We start from the raw sequence: 23,337 nt of genomic DNA on the forward strand, positions 1-23,337 counted from the left end.
AAGGAGCTCTGCCCGCGATATATGCACAACTACCATGGGACCCCCACAGGGGGGTCAAATGTAAATAAACGGATCGAGAACACATCCTCCAGGAATTCTCCGGCAATATATGCTCTTAGAGGGTCATCCCTGTTTCAATGGTGGTTTCATGACGAAAGTCACTTCAGATGAATCCCATTGCAAACTCGGGTCTGCTCGTCCTTCTAGAGCGTGGCTGGAACTACTAAAGAAATGTAATAGATTTTCCAGAATGCTGCTGTATTCAGTGAAGCAAAAGCGAGCTATAATTTGTGTCATATGTATAAAGTTCGCCACTTTGCTGATCTACCGAGATTGTTCGTCATTTCTTCGGTCTGCTTCAGTATTAGCGGAATGGTGGCTTCAGTTGTGCTCCTCCTAACACCCATCAAGGCTCACTTTGGAAGCATCCCATTTCGAATAGGCCAATAGGATATCGAGCCTGGGACCAATTCAAATCTCTGATCTTTGTTGGCAATCAATTGACCCAAGTCCTTCTTAACGTCCTTATTTTTTTAGTAAACGTTTTACCATCTAAAAAAATGGTAGAGGCCGAAAGAGTGAATAATCTGAGACTACCAAATTTGGAATATGCATATGGTACGTATAAGAGCGCTTAGGTACCTTCGACCTAAACTTTAGAAATTTTTTAGTGAGTTCCCAAGCTTGTCTCCCACTATCTCCATTCAAGCTGATGAAGCTTCTAGCGACTTTCCAAAGTTGTGTTTTGTGGTAAACAAAACTCTATTGAAATCGGTTCATATTAGTTAGTGGGGAGGGAATATTGAGTTCTTAAAATATTTGGTCATTCTCCAGAAGTTGTTGTCCACACTCCACATGTAATTTGAAATTTAGCCTCTTACTACTAAATATTTGAGCCCTGGCTGGGAATATATGGTTTGGTTTCCAGCTTTAATCTTTACAGACATGCACTTTCTTCCCTTACGTCTTACGTTCTGTAAGCGAGAGACCAGTTTCCCAATCAGGATTTAATGTCATAAATCGCTTCATTCATATAAGTCTCGGCTTCTTCGGGGAGGCGTGCAACCACGGTCATTCCAATGTCGTCTGTGGAACCAATGGACGCCACACCAGTGGGGAGATCTAATGTCAGTATTCCGCTATAAAAATTTATATACAAGAGCAGGCCTAGGACCGACAATTATGAATTATATATAATGCCGATAGTGCCTTTTAACCTCCTGCCTGGCTTTCTTCATTTCCGCGGTCAGCTTTGGTTTTTTTGCCGGTCTTCTCGATCTTAAATTTCCTTCGTATAACCTACTTCTTATTGCCATTCCCAAAATGTGTATTCCCTCTTCTTGAAGTCCTTGATAAAGATTCCTTAAAAAAGGAAATGCTCCTCACAAATACTCTCCATTCATATCTAGTCAAATAAGGTTAATAATAATGTATAGCTCTGTTTAAGAAATTTTCCTAAATTTGACCCCAGAATCGTAAACTTGCAACAATATAGAGCACGATACTGGAAAGTTTAATGAGAATCCTACTATTATTAACGAAGTTATAGTAGTCCAAAATTGTGTCTTTCTCTAAAATTTATCCTTGATAAGTACTCGGCTGAGCTCCACTAAGTGGGTGGTATCGTAGATGAACAATCAAAATTCGCCACTTTTTCCGTCAACTTGAGAGCTCTAGTCTCTCTACCTTGACCCTATCGTACTCTTCCTATTATAGAGACCTTGCTCAACTTTTTGTCTTCTTCTTTTTCTTCAGCCTTTGTCCCGTTCACAAGCGGGGTCGACTCGTCGTGATCAGCTTCGCCATTTGGCTCTATCGAATACCTGATCTGGGTGCAATCTCGAGGCTTTCAAATCCCCATCTAGCGTATCAAGCCACCGTTGTTTAGGTCTGCCTTTTGGTCGTTTACCATCGACTTCGACGGTTCAGACCAATCTTGGCAAATGAATTCTCGTTAGCACGAATTGCGTGACCATACCATCGAAGACGCCTCTCTCGCAACTTTTCCACGATCGGTGCAACCCCATAACGATCGCGGATATCCTCATTTCGGATGTGATCTAAACGTGTGACGCCACTAGTCCAACGTAGCATCTTCGTCTCCATTACCGCAAGACGCCGTTCATTGTCTTTTATAGTCGGCCAACACTCAGAACCATGGAGTAAATTTTAAATTTGACACGTTCGCTGAGAAGTCGATCACAAAGCACACCAGTTATGGAACCCCACTTCATCCAGGTTGCGTTAATGCGTGAAGGAATTTCGTTACGCAGTTTTCCGTTGGCTGATAGCATTGAATCGAGATATTTAAAACGCTCAGTTCTGGGCAAGTCACTACCGCTAACAGAGCTGAGGGATTTAAATATCTGGTGTCCGGCCAAGAGAGGCAAATTGTTCCGACATATACAAAAAAAAATCATAATCAAAGAAAAATTGTCCGCCCAAGAGGGGCGTTCACCTAGATAGTTCTCACTGTATGTAAAAAGCATATATCAAATGCGTTCTTATATAAATTAGCTGGAGGTATATAATTTCTGTATGGGGGTCGATAAATGTCTCAAATTTCAATCACTGTTGTCCCTTAAGAAATATCTGTATCTAACTAACACTAAAATTGATGTGCCTGCTCCAGGGGTCTCAATTCTATCCGTCCGAAAAGACTTGTAGTCAAGAAGTAGGGTATTTCTAGGTTTAAGCTTGGTCTCGGTTAGGAGGAGTATGTCAGGATTTTGGTTAGATGGTGTGGGTGACAAGAATCTGGGGTTCGTTATAGATGCGAGTTTGATTTGTTGTTGCTGGCTCTGTCTGGCTCGTGCCTAAGCGAAGTTCTTGTTCGTGCCGCAATTGCAACACGTCGTTATCGGCTCTCGTCAGCTTTCTTAGGACACTGTCACGGGCCGTAAAAGCCGTTGCATTTAAGACATCTATTACCGCGAGGCGTCGTTCATTGTCTTTTATAGTCGGCCAACACTCAGAACCATAGAAAGTGTACCTCCGTATGCTATAAAAATTCAACTATATTTGACCAGCGATTAGGACGCAGTTTCCACGAATGATAAATTAGGAAGCTAACATGCTACTAATCGAGGGCTGAAAAAAGATTCACTAATTCGTTTATCTACTTACACAGCTAGATCCTTTGCGAACATTAAAGACTTCCATCGATTCAAATGCAAAGCAATCGGTGTGGTATCATCTACATTTTGCATGAGCAGCAACTGTTGGAAAGGAAAATGATATGTGTTCGCTCATAACCCAATATACATATATACAAGTGCACAGTCCTCAAAGTGCCGACATTTCGCCCCACACAGTATCATAAATTTGTTGAAATTATGACTTTGCAGACATGCTTAAAAATGATAGTTTATGCTAAGCCGCGAAGCATATTTGCATTGCCAACAGTCATTTTACGTGTTACCAATTACCGTCATCGCGCTATCTTGGAATCGAACGAGCGTGGCACCTTTTAGGCAAAAGGCGAATGTAAAGTTAGATTAGCACTCCTCTCATTAACTTGTTAATGGAACGAACTCAGTACCACAGGTAATCCAGGTAATCCAGGTAAGGTGGTGTATACGTGCAGCACTGTGAGCGCTGAGGGCTCCCAGCCAGCGTGGCTGTGTACTTAATACATCCTGCTCGTTGTTGGCCTCTTATGTTTAATTCGCGTGTATTAGCGCCAATTCTACAAAACTTAACACGCTTCACGAACCTACGTACTACTTTGCATTTAATTGCTATTTACATATTACATTAGCATAAGTGTGTCTGCCTTGTTAATTCTGGCTTGCAGGCAGGTAATGGATGCAAACATAATCGAATAGGCAGCAGGAGCTCGAGACACGCTATATCCAGTCTCTTGCTGAAGGTATGCTGCGAACCTGAATTGGTGGTAGCTCTTGAGTAGGTTGAACAAGAAAATCACGAAAGGATCCTGCTCGGAGATGGTCAGACCACGACTCAGTCAGGCAGGGATAGAGGAGGAGAATTGAATTTCAGATGGAAACTGAGTAGGCTGTGAACACGACGTCGCTGTTCTGCACTCTCAAGTTGCTCGAGTTAATTTCAATTTTAATTAACCGCAACTGCTCATATTAGTGCAATATAATTTGACACGAGATGAGGATTAAAGGTAGCTCGATACACTCCTCTGCTCGGTTGCCTTCCCTTGCTTGCATAAATTACTGCTGATGGCATGGCTGGTAGAGGTACCAATCCCTATATGAGTGGGCTGCCATGGAGGCCTACAGAGAAGAGTAGTTCAGTTGGGCGTGGATAATTGGAAGCGTTTTGAATGTGCTCCCCAGTGTTGAGCGAAAGTAGCGAGAGAAAGGCTTAATTTGAAGTTACGATAATGGAAGTCAATTTTCGCGAAATTTGCTTGTGAATTTCAGATAAGCTTATATCCACGGTTTAAGAGCATTAGGAACTTCAAAGGTGTAATAGTTAACAAGGCTCGTTTAAATGGATTTAAATGGGCTGGGAGTTGCAGGCCCTGACTGGTTCTGGAGGACCCATCAGTCGATGTATACCAAGCAGATGGTTGAGGGAAGTAATCACATTTGGTCGGTATCTATCTGATCTGAAGGATAGAGCGGGTAGATTCGGGGAAACTTGGATGCAACTTATTAGAAGCATTACAGGGGCTAAATGTCCATAAATGTCTTCTGCAGCTTCTCTAGGCATACATTTTTTGAGAAGATCTTGAGCTTTCTGAGGAAATCCTGAGTTCTCTATACCGACTCGAACAGATTCCGATCAATCTTCCTTTTATTAAGAGCACATTTAATTCCATTAAAACATTTTGCTTACTACTAACTAAATTTAAAGAATCCCAAGAGTTCTTCATTCCTCAAATTCTGACTTCTCACTTAAAACAACTGACATTAAACTAAATTCCTTTTTCGAAATCCAACTGCGCCACATCACTCCGCCCCTAGATGAAACCTAGGGGTTTCAGCGACTGACTTCGGAACTGCGTTCCCCATCATACGGCAAAGCGAACGTGACGTTGATTTAGAACGCAAACGGTCTTCAGCCTGGATAAGGAGACAGCCTTTTTCTGTCCCTCGATCTCGAGCTGGAAGAAATGCCCTCCACACTCGAGAACACGGTAAGGGCCTTCGTATGGAAGCTGCAGCGGCTTCCAGACAGCATCCGTCCTTCGTCCACTTCGCCCCCAGATGGAACCTAGGTGTTTCAGCGACTGACTTCGGAACTGCGTTCTCCATCATACGGCGAAGTGAACGCGACGTTGATTTGGGGCGCAAACGGGCTTCAGCCTGGATAAGGAGACAGCCTTTTTCTGTCCCTCAATCTCGAGCTGGAAGAAATGCTCTCCACCCTCGAGAACATGGTAGGGGCCTTCGTATGGGAGCTGCAGTGGCTTTCGGACAGCATCCGTCCTGACCAGGACGTGCGTGCAGGTGTCCAGCTCCTTGGACGAATGTCGTGCGGGAGGTGTGGCTTTCATGTGGCGAAGGTTGTCTTTCAGCAGGCGCAGCAATCCCGAATCTGTGAGACCCGATCTCCTGTCGAAGACCAGATCACTTGGGAGTCTTTGGCTCTCCCTGTATACCAGCTCCGCGGGGCTGGCAGCAAACTCCTCTCGGCGGGTTCGTAGACCGAGTAGGACGAGAGGCAAAACCTGAGTCCAGGACGGATCATCGCGAGCCATAATGGCGGCTTTCAGCGTCCGGTGCCAACATTCTAGTATCCCATTGGATTGCGGGTGGTAAGCCGTAGTTCGCTGGCGTTTGAATCCCAGGAGTTTGCCTAACTCCGAGAAAAGGGTGAACTCAAATTGCATTCCCTGCTCAGTAATGATCACTGCAGGGCCGCCAAAGTGAGGGATCCACTCTCGACAGAGGGCTTCGACACAAGATTGCGCCGTAATGTCCTTCAGAGGTATTGCCTCAGGCCACCGCGTAAACCTGTCGATGATTGTAAGGCAATACCTGTAATCGTGCGAGTCTCACAAAAGGTCCTACTATGTCGAGGTGTATGGTGTGGAACCACTTGGTAGAGCGGGGGAATGAGCCCACTTCTTTTCTTACATGCCTGGTGACCTTACACTTCTGGCATGCGATGCACTCTCTGGCCCAGGAGTTGACATCCTTGTCCATTGAGGGTCAGAAGTATTCCTCGATGACTAGCCGATTTGTTGTCCTGATGCCTGGATACATTAAGTCGTGAACCGCGTGGAACACTTCCTTGCGAAAGGTGGCCGGAATGTATGACCGGGGTCCCTTTTACGAGTATTCGCAGCAGAGAGGAAGGTTCGAGCCGAAGATGGGAAGATGGAACTCTCGAAATTTATATTTGGGATTGGATTTGAGGCTCTGAAGTACTGTGTCATCTACCTGCGCCTTGGCGATAGCCGAGAAGTCGAGTGAGGCGGGGATGTTAACCTCGGAGATACGTGACAAAGCGTCAGTAACTATGTTCTCCTTGCCGGAGACGTGCCGTATGTCGGACGTGAACTGGCTTATAAAGCTCAGGTGTTGAAGTTGACGAGGGGACGCTTTGTCGGGATTTTGTTTCAAAGCATATGTGAGAGGCTTATGGTCCGTGAACACTGTGAATGGCCTACCTTCTAGGGAGAAGCGGAAGTACTTAATGCTCAAGTAAGCGGCGAGCAGTTCTCGAACGTAGGTGCTGTAATTTCGTTGAGCGAGGTTCAACTGTCTGGAGAAGAAGCTCAACGGCTGCCAGACATGGTTCAAATTTTGGTGAAGAGCAGCACCTACTGCGATGTCAGAGGTATCAACAAAAACGGCTAGGGATGCATCTTGCAGAGGAAATGCCAAGAGTGTAGCATCAGCCAGTTGCTGTCGGGATTTATCAAACGCGTGAACAGCCTCTTCAGACCACACAATGTCTCGTGTGTCCTTTGTTTTGGGGCCAGACAAGTACGCGTTCAAAACGGACTGGTGTTGGGTGGCCTTGGGCAGGAAACGACGACAGAAGTTTAACATGCCCAAGAACCTCCGCAAATCCTTCACGGTTTTCGGACGCGGGAAGCTTGAAATAGCTTGCACCTTGTCTGGGTCGGAATCTCACCTGTTTAGGACTAAACCGGCCTCAAGGAGACGTTGAAAAATGCACTCGAGATGGGCTAAGTGCTCAGACTCTGAGTAAGAAGCAACGAAAACATCATCCAAACATACGAAACAGAAGTCGAAATTTCGCAGGACCGAGTGGATGAACCTTTGAGAGGTTTGCGCCGCATTGCACAACCCGAAAGTCATCCATGTGAACTCGAAGAGGCCAAAGGGTGTGCATATTGCCGTCTTTGGAATGTCTTCTGAAGCTAAGGGAATTTGGTGATAGGCCTTGGTTAAATCCAAGGTCGAAAAGATGCGGCAGTTTGTGAGATGATGCGCAAAGTCGTGGATGAGCGGAATAGGATATCGGTTAGGAACAGTCTTTGCGTTTAGCCTTCTGTAATCCCCACAGGGGCGCCATTCGCCATTTGGCTTAGGGACCATATGGAGTGGGGAAGACCAACAGCTGTCAGGTCTGCGGATACCCTGTTGCATAAGTTGTTCAAACTCTTTCCGTGCAATAGCCAGCTTTTGGGGTGGTAGGGGATGCACCTTCGAAAAAATCGAGGAACCAGTAGTGTTAATGTGGTGCTGCACATTGTGCTTCACTGGTTTAGAGAGACTACACTCGGTAGTAATCTGGCTGAACTTTTGGAGGAGTGCCCGAACATGAGAATCAGTAATGTCCTCTAAAAGTACGGAAAGATTGTTACTTGGGTGAGATGTCATTTGGTCCGACGAATTAAGGTTAGTCGTGAGATCTATAAGAGACTTGTTTTGCAAGTCCACCAGCAACCCATAGTGACACAAGAAGTCTACGCCTAGTATGGGAAAGCTGACATCCGCCAGGATGTATCGCCACGAAAACGTCCTACGCAAGCCAAGACTCACGTCCACTTGCCTATACCCCGCGGACCTAGTTTCGTGAGGTAGATGTGAATTTACACGGGATCGTACATTTGGTGGCTTTTTCGCCGAATCTGCGATGGTACCAACAAATACTTCAGTCCGTAGGTTGTCCTGACGACCTGCTACCCGATCGCACTTTTCGAGCAGATGACCGCGAGCGAACTCGCGACCTGGCGCCCGAACGCTGAGCGTCTAGCGTCGCCCTCATTTCAGCCATACTGAGAGGAGACGCACGCGAGGACCGTCTGGGTGCCCTCCGGGAGTCATCGGGTTACCATTATTAACAACTTTCGAAATTTATTTCGAATGTTGTTAATTCGATTGACAGTAATTCTTGGAAACAATTGTACAATAAATCAGTTGCTTACCCATTATCTTGTCTTTTCCACACCGCAGTCACCACAGCAAATGCATATTGACGAGGGTCCCAGTACCCATTTGTCCGATTCACCCAGGCTCCACTACTGCCCAACCAATTGCATTTCAGCCAGCCATAAATGCATGCCACTCATTGGCAATTTACATTTTAATTAATTGTCAATTATTGCCTGATTACAACATTAATTGAGTGAATTTATTAGCTTTGACGCATCTGATTGAGTTTTATAATAAAACATGCTTCCCATCCATAAACCAGGAATGAATATTTACGACTGATCAAAAGTATTGAACTGCATCGCCCTTGCCCCCTTCCATGGAATCAGGACCTCGGTGATGCCTTCAATTTTAATATTTTCGCTCTGCTGATTTCCATGCATACTCGTATAATCATTTAGTTCATATGAATAAAAAATTACCGACAAGCCGTTCCGGATGGTGGCCCAGACCGTTGAAATGGGGGTGGAAAACGACGAAATGGAAAATTTTTAAATTGGGAAAGTGTAAACAATAATTTGCCAATACAGTTTGCCGTGCATTAATGAAACTTATTAATATTTCAAACAATGTAAATTGCACGAAAATGATGTTTGGATAGGTCCGGTGGACTGCGAGAGCAATTCAATTTCCATGGAGGCGCAAATTGTACGAATAATATATTAAAATAAACACTTTTAATGAAAGCATACAGTAATTCACAAAACGATATTTCGATAATTACTTTTCAAGTAGTGAATTGGAATTGATTTTTGGTGTTTTTAATTAACTTTCATTTAATGATTATAACAATATGGACTTTAATTAACTCTCTCAATTATTTATTATTCTCGTTCGCAGGGTTCTGATGGAGGGTCAGTGGTGTTTCCGTCAACACCAACACAAGTTACAAATACAACACCAAGTCCGGCAGCACCACGAAAATCATCCGATTTTCCACAAACTGGTCTGCCTCTCAGCAACGGACCATTGGGGCTGGGAGGCAGCGCTAGTCCAGTGCCTGTACCTCCTGGTCCTGGTCCAGCACCGCCGGCACCATCACCAGCACCAGCAGCACTACCGCCACCAAGCCTGCCACCGCCTTATCCTACACCAATGCAGGTGAGTTTCCCATTTTTCCAAAAAATAATTCAAACCTCCTTCTTCTTGGAAAAATCAGCTCTAGCTGGAGTTATAAGTGGGCATTCGTTTCACCGGTCCCTATGGAGAATTCAGCATCTATGTGATTTTTGATACGAAAATTGGGAACTTCGGGGGTTCAAATAACATCCATTTTCCGAGACTTCTAGAAGTGTTTCGTTTCGGCGGAGATTGGTCAGCACCTTTCTAATTAAAATAGAGTGTGAAGCGAAAGTGGTCATTTCTTTATCGGACCCATTCTCTAATGGTGCCTTGGCTCTGAAATGCCCTCTCTACCGATATCTGTTCAAATAAAGTTATTATTATAATGATTAGTAAGTAATTGACTGTAAAACCCCCCTTAAGTTCATGCTAGAAACTTTGCAGCGATATTTTCTCGTTCATACACGAAGGTGTTAAAAAATCTTAGAAAGACACATCCATTCCATATAAGCGTCAAAGCTGACGTGGATGTAGTGTGGGATTCGCGCCCACTAGAAAAACATCCCCATCTCTCTCCTGCCTTTGCCCTACGGGACCACCATTTAGGCATTACTTCACGGGGCGAGCTTGCCTTCCGTAGGCCTTCATGTTTTCAGCTCTGCAGTTTTCCTCTCTTTGCCTGCTTCAGCAACTCCATTCTGTCTTTACGGTACCACCTCTCCACTTCTTTGCACTCTTCTTGCGCATGTTGACCGAAGTCCAGTTTCCCTCCGACCTGAACATTTCCCCGACTCCCAGGGCGTCGCTCAGACTTCTTCCTTCCTCCCAGAATCTCGGACACTCAAACAGCACATGCTCCGGGTCCTCCGGGATCCCACGACTTCTGTAACATTTCGGGGAATCATCCACACCAATGAGATGCAAATACGTTCGGTAGGAAGCACCGTGCCCAGTGAGGAATTGTGTGAGGTGATAATTCACCTTTCCGTGTCGTCGGTCAAGTCATTCCCTAATATCAGAAATAAGCTTGTATGTCCACCGACCCCCCCCCCCCCCCCCCCCCCACGACTCGTCCCACCGTCGTTCTTCTTCAGTTCCTGATGGACCCGCATGCCTCCGTTTGTACAGGCATCGCATCTCTCTCATCTAGTTCGACGATAGGCAGAATTCATCTTGCTCCAGTTCTGTACGTTGTCCAATGGCTCCGTTTCGGTCAACCTACGTTCGGTATCATCCTGGCAAGGGCCGTGATGGTCTTTACAGCTTTTTCACAGGCGTACGATATACGCCCTTTGAAACTCAGCCTGACATCGAGAGTCACGCCAAGATATTTGATGGTCGGCTTTGAGACGGTCATATGGCTTCCAACTCCCAGACTGATCGTATTTCTTCTCCGGCGATTTGTAATGAGGATTGCCTCCGTCTTCTCCTCCGCCAGATTCAATCCGGCCTCCCTAAGCCGAGATCTTGCAGCCATAATTGTCTCAGTGACATAAACCTCCACATCCTCCGGAAGTTTTGCAATGATTACTATGGCCAGGTCATCTGCAAAGCCGACCAACGAGGCCTCCTCTGTTACAGGAAGCAAGAGCACCGTTATACATCACGTTCCAGAACAAAGGGCCCAACATCGAGCCTTGTGGTACCCCCGCTGTGATGACGTATTCATTGGGCCCGTCACCCCTCCCATACCAGAGAGCTCTGTCTGACAAGTAATACTTAAGTCAAGTAATCAGGGGCATTAATTGTGGCCAATGACTCCTTAATCCGGTCCCAGTTGGCGAAGTTGAATGCGTTTTTTACAACCACCGTCACCACGGTACAACACTTGCAAGAAAGCATAGCCTCTCGAGCCAATTCAACCACTCTTCCCACCGCGCCAACAGTAGCAAGCTTTGCGGAACCTATGCTGTTCATCCGCAAGACCATTCCCGTCTTCCACGATTGAGGGCAATCTATTGTAGATGATGCGTTCAAACATCTTCCTCATAGTGTCCAACGAACAAATATGCCGATAGGATGCTGGGTCCCCCGGTGGCTTGCCGGGTTTAGACAACAGCACCAGTTTTTTTGCCTTTTGCGTTATGGAGGAAATGCATCATCCGCCATGCACGCCTCGAAGGTATTCATGAACCAATCAAGTCTGGACCCCACCGCCAGCTTCAGCGCTTTATTAGGGATGCCATCCAAACTCGAAGCCGATCCTTCCGCAGACCTCCCGAAGTTCCTCCTCTGTAACGCGAGGTATTGCATCCAGCTCGAATTGGGCTTCCATCTGATACCTGCTCCTCATATGGTGAGGAAAGAGCGTGGTTAAAATTTTTCGTAGAAGCCGTGGACAGTTCATAAACCATATTTATGTTGGCATTCCACACAGTCGCCTAAAGCAATCTCTTTTGCCGATCTTAACTCCACGATTTGGCTATTCCATCAATAGTCTGGCTGTTTGCTTGCAAACTCTCGCCTCCGGGGTATAGTAGCATCGCATGCTTCGGTCACCCATCGCGTGATCCTCGATACCAGGTCGTGATGACTCGCCAGAACTTCAGAGAACATATCCTGCTCGATCGCCCTCGTCATCCAGCCTGGCATCACTACTCGCTTTTTGCGAGCATTCAACTCGCCACTTGGCCCACCAGCGACTTTAATAAAGATCGCCTGGTGGTCGCTGTAAGTGTAATACTCAGTAACATACCAGGTTGTTCCCCTCATCAATGCGGTGCTCTCTTCCTCTGAACGCAAATGAGTTCCCAGCTTTGGTAAGTACAACATCCAACTCGAATGCCTCGAGCAAGATACATCTCGTTTGCCTTTCGGCTACCCCACTCACATGCCCAGTATTGAAGTCACCCGCTATGATTTTCGGGGTATGACTCCTTGCGTCTAGCACCAAATGATGCAGCATCTCGCAACTCGCACGTCTTGCGCTAGGAGTATCTGTAGATATAAATTATGCCCAACTTTGCTCTCACGAAACCAGCTTCCGGAAATTGCATAACTTCTGGAATGACCTGCCCGCCGCACGCCCATATCGCTACTTTACCGGTCTGGACGCTGGCCCAGGGACCACCACCGTAGTTGCGATAAGGTTCGCATGCATATAATGGCAACGTCAATTCCCTCCTCTCGGATGGTCTGTGAGAAGAGATTTTGCGCCACCTTACAATTGTTGAGATTGGTTTAAATCAATCTCATTTGGGCCTTGTTTTTAGCGCTCTCCTGGACATTGGGTATCTGCTACTGTCTGTAATATGTCGGTTGTCGATGTCCTCCTCTCCTTCGCACAGCATGCATTTCGGGTCAGTTGTACACTCCTTGGCGGTATGTCCCTCTCTTCCGCATTTTCGGCACCGCTTAAATCTGTCATTTTCATTTCCACTCGCTGTCTGAGCCGACAGTTGACCCAACCTATATTCACCTTGCCCCCGCTAATATTTCAAACGCTGTCTCTGTTGGCAGGCTGAAAACTGCAGTCTGCGTCCCTCCATAAGCCTTTCACATCGATTTGACTGCCGACTCCTGTAGTCCCGGAAGCTCGAACACCTTTTCCAGTGCTGCGCAGACATCCTCCCTTGTGGTAACCTCATCGATATCCTTGCACTCGATAGTTACTTCCTGCCGTCTGGCCCTTACATCAGCCTGCTGGCCAAAGAATTTTTCCACCTGACCGAGGAATTTTTCCGCTGTTTTGTCGTTAGACTTCTTTAGTTCCAGCATGAGGTCTCCTTCCTGTGACCACCTAATTCGGTAGACGCTGTTCCCTAGATCCCTAAGTTCTGGGTCCAACTTAACTTGCTTAAGGATGTCGGCATAAGTTGCTTCCCCCTTTTAGGAAATGACAAATGATCGTCATTGGCTGAATCTTCCTCTTCTCCTTCTTCTTGGAGACAACCTTTGCAGGCATCGCAGCTACCGCTTTTTCTTTGACAGTTTGGGCTTTTTTCATTGCCTGCTTCGGTTTCTTTGCGGAAGGGCGTTTCGTCCTTTTGGAGATCTGTGCAGGTATTTCACCCATCCCCCCACGGCTTATTTTTCCAGCGTTCTCACCGAGTAACCTTTGTAGAGCAGGCAGCCGCCTAAGGTTCCGTAGACCTTCAGCAGTAGTCGAACCTGCGCGTCTCCTGAGTTAGCTTGAATTAATTGTCTGTCCTTTTAGTTGTACTAACTCAGGTGTTTGCTCTAGTTTAAGGCGCGCTACCTCTCTAAAAAAATTTGCAGCGTTTGGGTTGCATGCTGTTGTTTGGGCCTCTGAGTAGAAAATCTGGAAAATAAGTGGATTCACTAGTTGATCGCGTTTGTTCTGACCTCTGTGGCAATAAGCTTGAAACTATTTCAATATGGAAATCATACAAATTATTTTTTTTTATTCACTGTGTTTGTTGTAAAAGAATATGGATGCCAAGTTCTGTGATATCTCAATGTTTGTCGGTCAACAACCGTCATGTTCTTGTTATATTCAATTGTTCCGGTCTTGGGTTTTTCCTTTTCTTGGCCTCTTTTATTACTCATTCGTTAGAGATTTATTTATTTATTTATTTAATGAGGACAATACACAGACAGCAAATTTCTTATTACATATTGTCCTCAGAGGGAGGAGCAAGTAAATGGCATATTTTGCGCTTAAAGCTAGAGAGGGAAATAGAGTCAAAGGAACCAAGCTGTAGGGCGTTCTAGGACCGGCAAAACCTCGGGATCGGAGAGTGAAAGTAAATCTCGAGCTCAGCGTACAAATGTCCGCATTACGTGTGTTATGAGACGAGGCGATACGGAGAGTAATATCCGAGTTGGCGGAGCAGTCCATCAGACCATTGCAGAGTTTGAAAAGGGTACACATATCAAGGAAGATACGGCGTTGCTGTAGGGAGGGGAGATTGAGGGTGCGGAGTCGTGACGGATAATCAACCCGTGGAAGGTTCTTTTTGTAAAAGAGGGTCCGGGTGAATTTGCGTTGTACAGCTTCAAGAGCGCGGCCGTCACGGATGCGGTAGGGGGACCAGACTACACAGCAATATTCAAGGATGTTTTTGACAAGGGAATTGAAGAGTGTTAAAGAGGACTGGATTGAGGTAAAGTCGGACGAGGAACGTAGGATAAAACCAGACATTTTGGAAGCTCTATTGATGATGTCAACGAAGTGGGAATTGAAACGAAGTTTATCGTCGAATATTACATCCAGGTCTTTGAAGGAGGTCAGTAGTGAAAGGGGTTGACCACTGAGAGAATAGGAAAAGGATGATGGGGAGGGTTTCAGGGAATAGCGCATCCAGTGGCATTTGTTGACATTCAGTGTTAGCTTGTTGACCGAACACCAACGGGCTAAATTATCAAGGTTGGATTGTAAGAGAGAACAGAGGCAAACAATTTAAGGTCGTCTGCGTAAAGCAAATACGGACAGGTGAGGACGGAGGCGAGGTCATTGATAAAAAACAGGAAGAGTAGGGGTCCAAGTGTAGAGCCTTGGGGAACACCAGAGGAAAGAGAGAAGGAACGAGATGAGTGACCATGAAAAGAAACTTTGCAGGAATGGTATGAGAGATAGGAGGAAAGCCAGGAGATGACTGAGGGAGGGAAGTCTAGCGAAGAAAGTTTAGAGAGGAGAATGTTATGGTCAACGGTGTCAAAGACTTTGGAGAAATCAGTATAAACAGCATGTACCTCCTGTCGTGAATTCAAGCGTTTAGCAACAAAGTTGGTAAAGACCAGAAGATTTGAAGCCGTTGATCTATGTTTCACGAAACCATGCTGCTCTTTGACAATGAGGTGACCGAAAAGCGCGGTCAACCAGTCGTTGACGTATCTTTCTAGGATTTTGGAGCAAGAGGAGAGAAGGGAAATGGGGCGGTAGTTCACAGCAAGGAAAGGGTCTCCGCTCTTGAGGATAGGAATGATAAGGACCTCTTTCCAGAGACGGGGAAAGTAGCATTCGTCTAGACTTTTGTTGTAGATTATACACAGGGGGAGGGAAATGTGTTTTCTACAGTTAAGGAGGAAGAGATTAGGAAGCCCATCGGGGCCAGGTCCGACATTGGGGTCAAGGTTACCAATGAGGAACTCAACCAAGGAAGGCGTAAGGAGAGGAATGGCTAGTGATTCGGAGGAGTCTGTGGTTATGAAAGGTGTAGAGGGTGAAGGGCTCCAGGGAGAAAACACTGAAGAGAAGTAGGTGCAGAGAAGGTCGCAGGATTGTTGTGGGGAGTTGGCAGTGGAGTCAGCGAAGCTGATAGAAGAAAGGACAGATTGAATTGGATTACGAGAGTTGCGAGCGTGAGACCAAAAGGGTTTTAAGTTACCGCGGGCAAGGGCGGCTTCGACGCTCAATAGGTACCTTTTACGTGCTTTTCTGACCATTGACTTCACAGTAGATCGTATAGCTTTAAAGTGAGCAAGGTCGACGTCATTTTTAGAAGCCCGAAACTTCTTCCTCACTGTATGTTTCAAGCGAATGTTAATATGAAGTTCCGTTGTGAACCAAGTTGGGTAAGAACGTAGGCAGGGAGGGGAGTTGAGAGAGATGGTCAAAATGTCTCTTTTGTCTCCCCATTTGCAGCAACAGATTCCTTTATTCGTATACATGCAAACCGTTTCTACCCTTTGGTAACTTTTTCATTGCTACTTCTTGAGGATATCGTTTCCTATTCGCCCTAAGCGTCCCGGTACAATATATCTTTTGATCAAGCCGCTATTCCGTAAGTGTGACGAAACTAAAAAGCTGTCCATGTACAAAGCGTGTCCTTTGCTATCGAGTCTTTCCATTCATTTAGCAATAATTTTAAAACCATGCCCTCGTCCACTTGCATCAATATCTTTGCTCACACACAACTAGCTGAAAACATGCCCGCTGTGCTCCCGCAGGAGGTCGTAACTTTCTTTCCGAATGAAGCAAATTCCCACTTCAGTGTCAATAAATAAAGCGTACTGCCCTCCCACAAGATTACAGTATGATTTCAAGAAGTGGGATCAACAGCCCTTATTTTTTGAAGAAGATAACCTACCCGTGCCGTGTCGGTGAATTCAGCTCGTAACATGATCCAGGATTTTTTCTTGCCTGAATCGAATGGGTTTGAACTGGGAGCCTTCTGATTTTAGCAGGATGGGGACACAGCCCATACAGCAAGGATTGTCATTGTCTTTTTGAGACCATGGTTCCCCGGATGCCTTATCTCTTTAAGAGGAGATTTTAACTGGCCATCGTGCTCTCCTGATTTGGCTCCTTGCGAGTTTTTCCTGTGGGGATACCTCAAATTTAAAGATTCCAATATTGCTGAAATTGCTATTATCATAGAATGCTTTCAGCAGTGCACGAAAACTTCATAAAAAGGCTGGTACAGTATATACGGGTGACGGGGCTCATTGGAGTGATACACAGTCACAGTGAGAATATATGCGACTTAAGAATAACACATAGCATACCCTTAATATGGCGGTACCTATATACAAAGGTTATCCCAAAAGTACTTGGCCTAACAAAGAAAACATATTTATTTTTCAAAGTAATCAGTTTCAGCTCTATACACTTTTCCCAGCTCGTCAAAATAGCCATTAACTGCCGTGATATCGTGTCATCGTTGGAAAATTTGAGCCATTTTTTCAAGTTTGAGACTTTTTTGAAGCCGGGTCTCCCTTTTAAGTCCATTGTTTTGACTTTACTTTTGTTTCGTGGGCGTAGTGGTACTGCCATGATTCATCCAATGGTTATGAAATGGCCCAAAAATTCTGCTTTGTTCCTGTGAAACTTCGCTAAATACTCAATTGAAACATCTCTTTTTGCTCGAGTGTGAGCAAACGCGGCACCCATCCTGCCAAAGTCTTTTCACGTCTAAATTTTCTGCGATACGCCGCACTTTTTGAAAAGTCTACTAAGTCTGCTAACTCGCGGACTTTCAGTTGACCATCATCCGCTTTGTGGATTTTTTTCATCATTTCTGGAGTCGTTACCTCATTTGGTCGACCAGTGCGAGCGAGACTCTTCTTGGCAGCTCGTACGGCCTCATTTAGACTGTTCTACCCTATACTTTATTGTTGTACACAAAGGACCAGACTCACCCAGATTTGGATCTAGTTCAGCTTTTATGCTGGTTGCGCTGAAGCCTTTCAAATAAAAGTATTGTATCACATAACGATGACCAATTTTCTCCATTTGTATAAATTGACAGAAAACGTTCACTATTGATGGCTGCCAAACAAATACTAAACAATGTGGCGTCCTCAAACTTGACACATATGCTTGACATACTATGTCTTTTCGAACCCGCTCGTGAACGGGACCAGGTTTGAAGAAAAAGAAGAAAAATATATTATGTCCTTTCTAATACAGTGACATTTTTCAAACAAATAGTGTCAGTCCGGGGGACAACGCTCGAATAGAAAAATATTTCAAAATTTAGGAAAAATAAAATTAATGTTATTTTTGCATATTTTGGAAATATGCTTAGATAGCTTAGAGTTATTGTGGGAGTCGATTTTTTCTGCCAACGGAGAATTAAGTCCAGGCTGCAAAAGTGGAAAGTTTGGTGCAATATCTGTCATTATTACTAACATTGCTTGAAGATTAGTCTTGTCATTTTGGAGGCAATTAAGTTTGTCTGCAGCCTCAGGTTATTTTTCTTGCATATTTCTCTTGTTTTAAACAATTTTCACTTCCACCTTGTCGAAAGCTGATCCCAATCGGAGATTCACTTATAATTGACTATACCAAACGTTTTATACTCAAATATTTGCTTTCATGTTTTGTTCCAATTGTAGATTCGTGCAAAAAAGGAATGCAAAGAGATAAATCAATTTTACTTTCACAAAATCTGTTTTTTTTTCTGCATAAGCAAATTAATAGTTTCCATGAACAACGAGCAGAGGCTTGGTGTTCCCACACAGCATTCTCGTCACGAACGATCTTATTAAGCGCAATCTTGCCTCGCTGATTGTCATCGAGTGGCCTAGTCATTAAATTCAACGCGATCTCTCTCTTTTCGTATGACTTGTTTGTTCATAAATCAGGCGTCTAATTGAAGTACTTAGCCGCTTTATAATAACACTTGACTTGGCACTAATAACTGAGTAATAGGTTTCGCGTTGCGAACGTTTTTATATAAAGTGGATTGTAAGATGTTTATCTTAAGATATCTGCTGGATGGGTGTCTTATATGAAACAAAGTGGCGTAGACTAGAGTGGAGTGTGTTTCATAAACACAGTAATTCCTCTAGTCTATCCCGGGCACCTCTCAGGCCCCAATACCATTGACTGTTGACTCGATTTCACCTCCGGGGAATCGGTCGACCGTTTACAGCTTATCGTCTGTTTGGTTTTTGCTTGCAATTATATGGCCGGATAGATACTTGGGAGTGATATAAAACCAACAAAGTTTCGTATCGTAGATACACAATGCAGAGTTTCAGATAGCAGTAAGCAAAGCAATATTCATACGGCTTGGACAGGCCTGTCTTGCGTTCCGATTGGAATACGTGCAAATCGAAAACTATAAATCTCTAGGAGTTTTTGTGCCGGTCACTTAAATAGATTTACTGCACCATTAACTTCTGGTCAAACGATCCCTTCTAGTTCTATAGCACAATCTAGTAATGTCTATTTGAGGGATGCGTACAGAGTCTTGGTCGTAGGAATGGACGATGGCATCTGTGATAGTTACTTGGTTGCGCTGATGCAGGAGCAATCATCGGAAAATCGGAATAGAGATACCAGGTCGCTTAGCAGGACATTGAAGTCAATGCCTACTTTTTCTGGAAGACATAGTTCCCAATGATTATGGCAATCCATTTGGCAAAAAAAGTTTCATGGCTCTGAGACCTCTTACCAATCAACAGGCTCGACGAGAGGGGGGTGGAAAGGAGGGATTCTACGGGGGCTTAGAATAGAAATTTCAACCATAAAAAGGGATGTGTGTATGTATGTGGTGGGGGCTTCTGAGCACTCAGGCCGTGTTGGTCCATTGTACTCGCCACCCCCATCTAAAAGGAATATTCCGGATTCGTTAACGTATCGCAGGATTTCCGTTAGTGGACGTGATGCCACCCGTCGCAATTGGAGAACATCGGCACCAAAGATCTAATGCTTGATGCGTCCAAAGGCGGGGCATTCACATAGGAAATGTTCCATGAATTCCGCTTCCTCATTACAGGAGGGACACGTATCATCTTGAGTAATTCCTATTCTGAACATATGCCCAGCTAGTGTATTATGGCCTTTCAGAATGCCCGCAATACACCTGCAAATCCTCTTGCTTTTCGACAGGATAAATTTTACGGTACCCATATTCGGTTCTGGCAGGAAAAGTTTGGTGTGTCGAGCAGCATTTAGGCTCTGCCACCTGTCATTGTGGGAAGCTTATTGCCAGTTTTTGAAAACAGACTTAGCCAATGCTACTGATACTCCAATTGCTGGTTCCGGTCCAGACATAGGGGAGCTTGACACCACTTTCGCTAAAGCATCCGAGATTTCATTTCCCTCCACAGTAACCTTCCCGCCACAGTAACCAGGTACCCAGAGTAGTTCCGCCGTATTGAATCTAGAGATAGAGTTCAAACGGTTTCTGCATTCCTGAATGATTTTCGAGGTGCTCAAAGGACTACTCAACGCCCTCAATGCAGCTTGGCAATCACTGCAGATTGCGATGCGCCTGCCCTTTAAACGCTCGTCAATCACCCAGTTTATCGCCCTTACGATCGCATAAACTTCGGCTTGAAAAACCGTTGCATATTGTTCCAAAGGAAAAGTATACTTCTCGTTTTTATTCGAGAGGTAGGGTCCTGCTCCAGAACCATCGGTGTAGAAGATTTCCGTATATTCCGCCACGCATTCCACTGGGACTTCCCAGTTCTCTCTACGCTTCAGGGTAACTCTTCTACCAAACAGATGTATGGGGACATGAGAATCGGAAGGCATTGTAAGAACTGGATTCAGTCCTCCCAGTAACTCTTCCAATGCTCTGCGCCCCCCACATCCGTTGTTTCCCCACAGATCTAATCGAATTAGTCTATGAGCTGCTCCCATTCCAGTGCTTTTTTTATCTAGAGTGGCTTCCAGATATTTCACTTCTTCGGAGAGTTGAAGGGTAGTACCTCTCATCTCAAGGAGGCAAAGTCCATCCAGTTTTCTCCTTTTTCTGAATAATACCATTGTGGTTTTATTTGGATTAACTGAAAGACCATGTCTGAGGCACCAACTGTCTTATCAAATCAACGGTCCGTTGTATATTTCTACACACCGTTCCAAGATCTCGATCAACATCAACCACAGCCACGTCATCAGCATAAGCTCGAGCGTGTATAGGTAAATTTTGCAGTTCGCATAGTAGTGAATCGATCAGCATACTCCACAGAAGTGGCGAAAGCACACTTCCTTGGGGGTAGCTCTTCGTTGTTTCTGCAGTCAGATAGCGATTGACACTCACTCACCTCAGCGCACAGCAATCTCTGGATTAGCATAGCATGAATCCACTTAATTGAAGTATCATCAACACCATGCTCTCTGGCGGCATCACAAAGTTTTTGAAAAGGCGCACAGTCAAAAGTCCCTGCAATGTCCACGAACACCTCCATCGCGAACTCACCATTCAGAGTTGCATGCTCTATCTTTGAAACCAAAGAATGACGGTCGGACTCACAGGACTTTCCACGCTGGTAAGCATGTTGGTTTTCATTAAGTGGGTGCGACCTAAGCGCGTTTCCGCGATGGTGACGCTCTGCCAGTCTCTCCAAACCTTTGAGCAAGAATGAAGTCAAGCTGATCTGTCTGAAGTTCTTTGCATTAGAATAGTCATCTTTCTCAGGTTTCGGTATGAAGACTACCTTAACCATTTGCCAAGAGGAAGGCACGTCGCCCAGAGAAAGACATCCTCGAAAAATGCTGCATACTCACATTGCTGGATAGATGCCATCCATGCCGGGTGCTTTGAAATGTTCAAAGGACAGTAAGGAGGCTCTCACTTTTTCATTGGTAACAACCACTTTCACAGTGTTGCAGTTCCCCTTGCAGCACTTGCGTGTTGAAGGGGTTACAAAAACCGTCAACTCTCCCCCTGCCACTTCTCTCACCCGTTCTCCCGGGTGACGTACTTCCAGGAGGGTCTGTACTGAATCCAGTCTGGAGCTCGTGAAAGTACCGTCGGGTTTTCTAAGCGAGGGAGATCTCGTCTAGCGCTCGCCAGTGTGTAATGAACTCTAACACTTTTGAGGTATAGATAGTTAGGTCAGTTACTTCGCTTCTTCTCGGTCCCACGAACGTAGGGGCCCACCCTACATTCGCAGTCATAAGACCAGCTGAAGTGAAGAAATCAAATAGCTTCTCTCCTCTTAGATTGAGTTTGCTACTGCCCCAACAAATATGTTGAGCATTCGCATCGCAACCTATTAGGAGTTCGAGACCAGTTGATCCTGCATACGCCACCAGATCCCTAAGCTCTTGCGGCGGTGGAGGATACAAAGAATCATAGGGTAAAAATAAGCGGAGGCAACTGTGATGTTTTTCCTCTCGCCATTTATCTGGAATTGTATGATGACCATAGCTAAGTCTTGGGAACAGTACTGTTTCAGCATGGTTGCTTCTAGCCGTCTTGACATCAGGACGCAAGCTCTCGATCTTATGGACATTTCGTCGTAGAAGATCCTAGCCCCCTCGACTGGTCCAATGCCACAGATTCTGTTAAATCTAACCCACGGCTCTTGCACCAGAAAGATGTAGGGGAAATCCTGTAGCTTTGTCATTCTCATTGCCAATAGGTAGTAGGGAGCTTTGGCATGCTGCAGGTTGATTTGACCAATCTTTATGTTTTTCGACATAAACTTAGTCTGTTGTGGTATAGAAAACAGTTAGATGCTTATGCGGCAGTTCGCGTGTGACGGGGTTTCCGCCACACCGTACCGGCAGAGACTCGATCCCCTCGTGTTTGATTTCTCTGAAAAAAGCCGCAGTTCCTATGTCCTCATCCATGAAAAATCTCATCTCATCCCGCAGAGCATTCGTCTGTTTTCCACTTAGCACCTTGATTGGTTTGCGGTGTCCGGTTTGCATAGATTCGATCACTCGAACCGGCATCAAGTCATTTCCTTTCACATCTCTGGCTTCCCTTTCTCCCGCCTGATCCTTGAAAGGTGTAGGAGAAGAATAAAAAGGATAATAGGGAGCCACATAATTTTCAGCTCAGGCCCCATTTTTTCGCATAATTTTCACCCCGGGCTCGGATTTTCTCCCTTCGGCCCTGGATGTGAACCCCTTTCGAATATAAACTATGAACCTAGTCAACGAATTAATCTCGGTACACCTTGTAAATACCCATACCCCGACATGCGGATTGAAATCAAAACTCATTCATTATTTTCCCGGATATGTTCGTTTATTCTCCTTGATTTTCCGTTAAATTATTGTCCGTAAATAATTCAGTTGGCCAAAAGAAAGTGAAAACTCCGCACCGTGATCCCATTTCGACCGTGACTCCACCCCATGTTCCATTCAATTCCCATAATACCACGACTCCTAACGGCCACATTTAATTGGCGGTTGACGGTAGATCATTTCAATTAGCGACTCCTTGGCACTATTCCACCTCTTGAGCAGAACATCTCGCAACAAGAGCATTAACAGCCATGGAATTATATAGATGAACGATAATATATCAACGGCCGGTATAGCAACAATGTTCGCAATAAATGAACTACACAGCCACGTTATAATAGAGAATTTATTCAGATTTACAGACCATTAACCGCAACAAATTCGCGCTTTTATGCGTTGAGACTTTGCAGGCGTCCTCGGTTGAATTCGAGACTTCGGAGTCCCATCCATATCGTGGACTCTATTAAGTGTGGCGTGTCGCATTTAACACGCAGTCCAACCGTAAAACTGCGGTCATAAAAGTGTTGAATAGGATGGTGGTGGACATTTCAAAGAGAGATGATTTCCATTTTGGCGTGCAGCTTTATGAAGCAAAAGTAC

General features: G+C 45.1%; 1 protein-coding gene across 3 annotated transcripts in view; it reads left to right on the plus strand.

Moving 5' to 3' along the window:
- Window positions 1-23,337, plus strand: part of LOC119656545 (autism susceptibility gene 2 protein homolog) — an 855,308-nt gene that overhangs the window by 815,826 nt on the left and 16,145 nt on the right. For all 3 annotated transcript variants that reach the window (XM_038062905.1, XM_038062907.1, XM_038062906.1), the window contains exon 6: window positions 9,174-9,434. In XM_038062905.1, coding sequence (XP_037918833.1) covers window positions 9,174-9,434 — 261 coding nt within the window. The remainder of the gene's footprint in view (window positions 1-9,173; window positions 9,435-23,337) is intronic.

The sequence above is a fragment of the Hermetia illucens genome, chromosome 5 (assembly GCF_905115235.1).
Source record: "Hermetia illucens chromosome 5, iHerIll2.2.curated.20191125, whole genome shotgun sequence".
Taxonomy (NCBI): Eukaryota; Metazoa; Arthropoda; class Insecta; order Diptera; family Stratiomyidae; genus Hermetia; species Hermetia illucens.